The 4915-nt window shown below is 47.9% G+C and overlaps 1 protein-coding gene across 1 annotated transcript; it reads left to right on the forward strand.

The window, feature by feature from the left end:
- Positions 1–3161: 3161 nt before the first annotated feature.
- Positions 3162–4547, forward strand: LOC123096814 (myb-related protein MYBAS1). The gene is made up of 3 exons (XM_044518584.1): positions 3162–3464; positions 3568–3697; positions 3784–4547. Exons 2-3 carry the CDS (start codon positions 3642–3644, stop codon positions 4247–4249), a joined length of 522 nt encoding a protein of 173 aa, XP_044374519.1. The 5' UTR covers positions 3162–3464; positions 3568–3641; the 3' UTR covers positions 4250–4547.
- The last annotated feature ends 368 nt before the right edge of the window (positions 4548–4915 follow it).

Here is a 4915-nt window from a genome sequence, read left to right on the forward strand (position 1 = left end):
GCTTTACCATTTTGAGGGGAGGTGTAGAGACATGAGAACCTAAGCAGGATGCCATGTTGTAAGAAGAAAGTACGGTTTTTAATGTTATCAAACTCGCGACCATTGTCACATTGGATAAAGCGAATTGGGAGGAAGAAGTGAACAGACACATAGCGTTGAAAATTAAGGAAAAGAGAATGGACCTCGGATTTGTTGCGTAGAGGAAAAGTCCAGACAAAGTGGGTGAAATCATCTAAGATAACAAGATAGTATTTAAAACCCAAAACACTTGCAATGGGAGAGGTCCATAAATCACAATGTATTAATTCAAAGGGATAAGTGCTACAAGAACTAGAGGAACTAAAGGGAAGACGCACATGTTTGCCTAATTGACAAGACTCGCAAAACACAGAATTATGAGAGTCCCTATTACATGGTATGGTAAATTCACTAAGCATAGAAGCTAAGACGGCGGGGTTGGGATGGCCCAAGCGACGATGCCAGAGATCGGCGGAGGCCAGCATGGATGTTGGAGGGGTGGCGGCAGGAACTCCATTAAGAGAATAAAGATCACCGGAGCTATTGAAGCGAGCGATCTCGGCCTTGGTCAGGTAATCCTTCACGGATAAACCAAAAGAGTCAAATTCAGCCGAAACTAGATTGTCGCAAGTAAATTGGCGAACAGAGATAAGATTTTTAATAAGGGCGGGTGCAACTAGAACATCGCGAAGTAAAAGAGGTTTGGTGGAAGAGGGAAGTTGAGCCTGACCAACACAATATATAGGAATAGATGATCCATATCCAAGGACAATGGAAGGGAAAGGAGATTTAGTGCAAGAAGATAACCAATTACTAGATGCAGACATATGACTAGAGGCCCCTGAATCAAAGATCCAATCCGTACCTGAGTTTCCTTGTGCAGCAAAGTTATTCATGGCCTGGAGAAAGGCAGCTTGATCCCAGCTCGGTGTCGCAGGTGAGGGTGGCGTCGGAAGCAGTGCCGGCGGATACGACGGTGGCGTCGGAGGCAGTAGGGCCGGCTAGGGAGTGTAGTAGGCATTGGCCGGCTGTGGTGGGGGTGGCGTCGGGAGCAGGGCCGGCTGAGGTGTGTAGTAGGCGCCACCGTCGGTGCTGTAATGACCATAAGGAGCATACGTCGGGGCGGCGTGATAGGCATTGGCCGGCTGTCGGGGGTTGAGAACCCCGGGAGCACCAGTAGGCGGCCGAAGGCCGGGTTACCAGGCACCTGAGTATGCCGGCGGAGCACCGAGGGTGGACGGAACGGACCAGGGCATGGGCCATGCTTGAACAAGCCCCGTCCAAGGATCATGAGGAGGCCGCCATGCAACCGCAGATGGAGCACTGGTGGGTGGTGCAGGACTCGGTGCTGGTGATGTCGTAGGCGGAACCGAACGAGTCGACGGCGGCCTGTAGATAGGGTTTTTGCCGCGGTAGTTCGGACTAGGACGCCAGCCTGGGGGCGGTTGAACAGATGACGATGCGGACGGCCCGGCGGCAGGAGCCGGCCTGGAAGGCAGCGCTGGTGTAGACGACAGAGGAGGGTGAGCCGCAGCATGAAAGACCTTGGGGCGAGAGTCCTTGTGAGCTTGTGTTTCCGCCGCGAGTTGTAGCAAGGAACAAACTTCAGCGAAGGTAGGAGGGGGCCGTATCATCGGTATGAACGAGGCTTTCTTGTCAAAGTCTTCGCTGAGGCCGACGACGACGATATTGATTAGCTGTGAGTCGCTAACTGTATCGCCGAGTTCGCGGAGCTCATCACCAATGGTCTTAACGCGCTGGCAGAACAGGTTCACCGGGGCGTCTCCTTGCACCATATTGCGAAGCTCGGTGTGGAGAGCGTTTTTCCGAGCGTCGGTGTTGCTTTGGAAGAGCTGACGGAGGGAGTGCCAGATGTTGGCAGCGGTGGCACCGTCGTGATCGAGCATGTTGAAGATCTCGGTGGTGATGCGGGTGTAGAACCACTGGACGATCGCGAGATCGTCTTTCAACCATTGCGGATCGTCGGGGCGGGGAAGACAATTGGCGGCGACATGCGAGCGCAGGTTGCAGCGGCCGAGGTGGAGATCGAAGAGATGTCTCCAATGGTAGTAGTTGTGGGCGGCGAGATCAAGAACTATGGGGATGTAGGGGCTGACGTCGGAGATTGTGTCAGCAAGAGATATTGGTGCGGCGAGGATGGGTGCAGGGTAGTTTTGTGGAGCTATGGTAAGGGACGAGAGAGAAGCGGCCGCGGCGTTGGCAGCCTTGGCGATGAGTGCGGCCCGGCGCTCGAAGTAGCCGGGCGGCGGCGGCGGCGGTGGCGTTGGCGGAGCCATACCCTAAACCCTAGGACCGGTATCTGATACCATGAAAGCTGAATAAAACTGTTGCTTGTTGATGATTTGGTGCGGTATACAAGAGTATATAAGAGGGTACAAACCGACTTGAAGTAGGGGTACAAAACTGACTTGGACTAGAAGTCGTATATCATAATGACTACTCTAACATGGAGTACCAATAGACATCAATCGTTGGATCAAGAGAAATGAAAGGCTCATATTCATTTAGGGGTACTGTAAAGGAGCTCGTTGAGAAACGTAACAATACCTGCTCGTCGTGCCTTTGGGCTAATTATTTAAATGAAGTACATATATCTATCCATGAGAAAATGACTACTAAAATATTTCAAATCAAGTAAAAATGAAATAAGCATCCACTTACTCAACAAACAGTTGCAAAAATACATCACATTTTACGGTTTGCTTCATTTCTTTTGCATTTCAGTTAACAAAATTGCATGTGTTTGCCATCACTTCAAAAGTAATTTCCATAAAATATGCCCACACACAAAATAATTAACCAAAACCTACATGCACATATTGCTCTACTTTTTTGGGGAACATGAGTGTGCTATTAATCAAAAGGAGTTAAGTCAACTCACAGAGTAAACCGGCAACAAACAAGAGTTAGCTGCAGTCCAAATCCAGTATATGTAATACTATACCCTTTTAAAATTTGTAACACAGAGCAAGAGACATGAGAAGGCAATTTTAATCTGAGGACAACCTCATCGATGATTCTCTAAATCAGACCCACCACGTAAAGAGGCCCCACGAGGACCTTCTTGTCCTGCCTATAAATGAGAAGCAAGAGCCATCAAACCAGTGCACAACTAAGACAAAGTGGCTTCCTCTCACTAATACCAACCTTCTTCCCATCAGGCTGGAGTTCATCGAGGATCTAAGCCTGAAACTGGAGCCCACAAGCACACAGAGGAGGAAGAGCAACAAGGCTGGCTCCCAGCCCATCCAAGGTAGAAGCGAACAACGTTAGAGATGGTGACAGTGCAAGATGAGATGCGCAAGGGGCCATGGACAGAGCAGGAAGACCTGCAACTGGTATGCACTGTCCGCCTGTTCGGTGACCGCCGCTGGGATTTCGTTGCCAAAGTCTCAGGTTTGAGGGGTGGGAGACCTGCAAATTAGGTAGCCATTTTTGCAATCCTTGGCACAAAGATGCAAACAGCATGCAAATATCATTGTCTCTAACCAACTATCTTCATACATCACCTTATCTATGGCCATGTAGGCCTTAACAGGACAGGCAAAAGCTGCCGCCTCCGGTGGGTCAACTACCTCCACCCTGGCCTCAAGCATGGGCGCATGTCGCCACAGGAGGAACACCTTATTATTGAGCTCCATGCTCGATGGGGTAACAGGTTTGATCCAAAAGAAGACCTTACTAAAGCAGCTTTTTTTTTCATCTACAACAGGTGAAACGCACTAACATCCTCTCTATGTATAGGTGGTCTAGAATAGCACGCAGACTGCCAGGGCGTACGGACAATGAGATCAAGAACTACTGGAGGACACACATGAGGAAGAAAGCACAAGAGAGGAAGACAAACATGTCACCTTCTTCCTCCTCCTCATCATTTACATACCAATCCTGCCTCCTTGAAACTGCACCAATAATCAGGATGGATGGAGGCAGCACTCATAATGGCACAACCTGCTTCTCAAGTGTACTTAAGAGCAACCAGAGTGTCATGGATGGATATTCTATGGACCAGATATGGAAGGAGATTGAGGCACCGGCCATGCTGCCCATTGATGATAAAGCATGCAGCAATCTCCCATGTCCTCTGCTGCCATCTCCTATGGGAGATCGCTACTGCCCTCCTGAGGTAGTCTGGAAGATGGACAATGGTGATCTCAAGATGTTAGCTCCACAATTTGGTTATGGTAATGGAGAACGTTCCTGCTATTGAAGGTTCAAGCTGTCAGGATCGAGGTCAGGTTACTAAGATACATATATATGCTTAACAGATTTCCACTACCTATGTAGCTATGTCTGCATATACATATGTATGCTTGCCAGAATTGCCAGTAGCTACGTTTGCATTAGTATGGAGGGTGATCTAAATATTTACAAATCTACTGTAACATTGTAGATTTTCAGGTCTGCTTATGATGTGTGTGCCTATGTAGTGTGTAAAATAGCTTATGTCTCTTGCCCTTCACAGAATGGAATATGAGAGCAATTTATATGCATGATACAGAAGTCAATCTCCAATGATATTTTGGTAAAAATGTTAGATTGACACGAATGTACATTGTACTACCGGAATTATAATATCTCCCCCCACCTGATTCTAAAGCTACAAACAGGGCCATGAGATTCTATGGTCGTATCTCAAGGAGCAAACAAAAGAAGAGGAAAATGGGTACAGAATCAGCATTATTTTTTCAAATCGTTCTTGCTATTACACTCTCATTTCCTTCGACAGGATGTTGAGATTGAAAGCTCTTGATAAAATGGCTTCTGGAACCTAAGGAACGTCAAAGAGAACAAGTATTTCTCCAATAAACACGCAGACCCTGGAAACATATTTTTTTAATATGCAAATTGAGGCTGCTGTACAGACATCTGTATG

This window comes from Triticum aestivum, chromosome 4D (genome assembly GCF_018294505.1).
Source record: "Triticum aestivum cultivar Chinese Spring chromosome 4D, IWGSC CS RefSeq v2.1, whole genome shotgun sequence".
Taxonomy (NCBI): Eukaryota; Viridiplantae; Streptophyta; class Magnoliopsida; order Poales; family Poaceae; genus Triticum; species Triticum aestivum.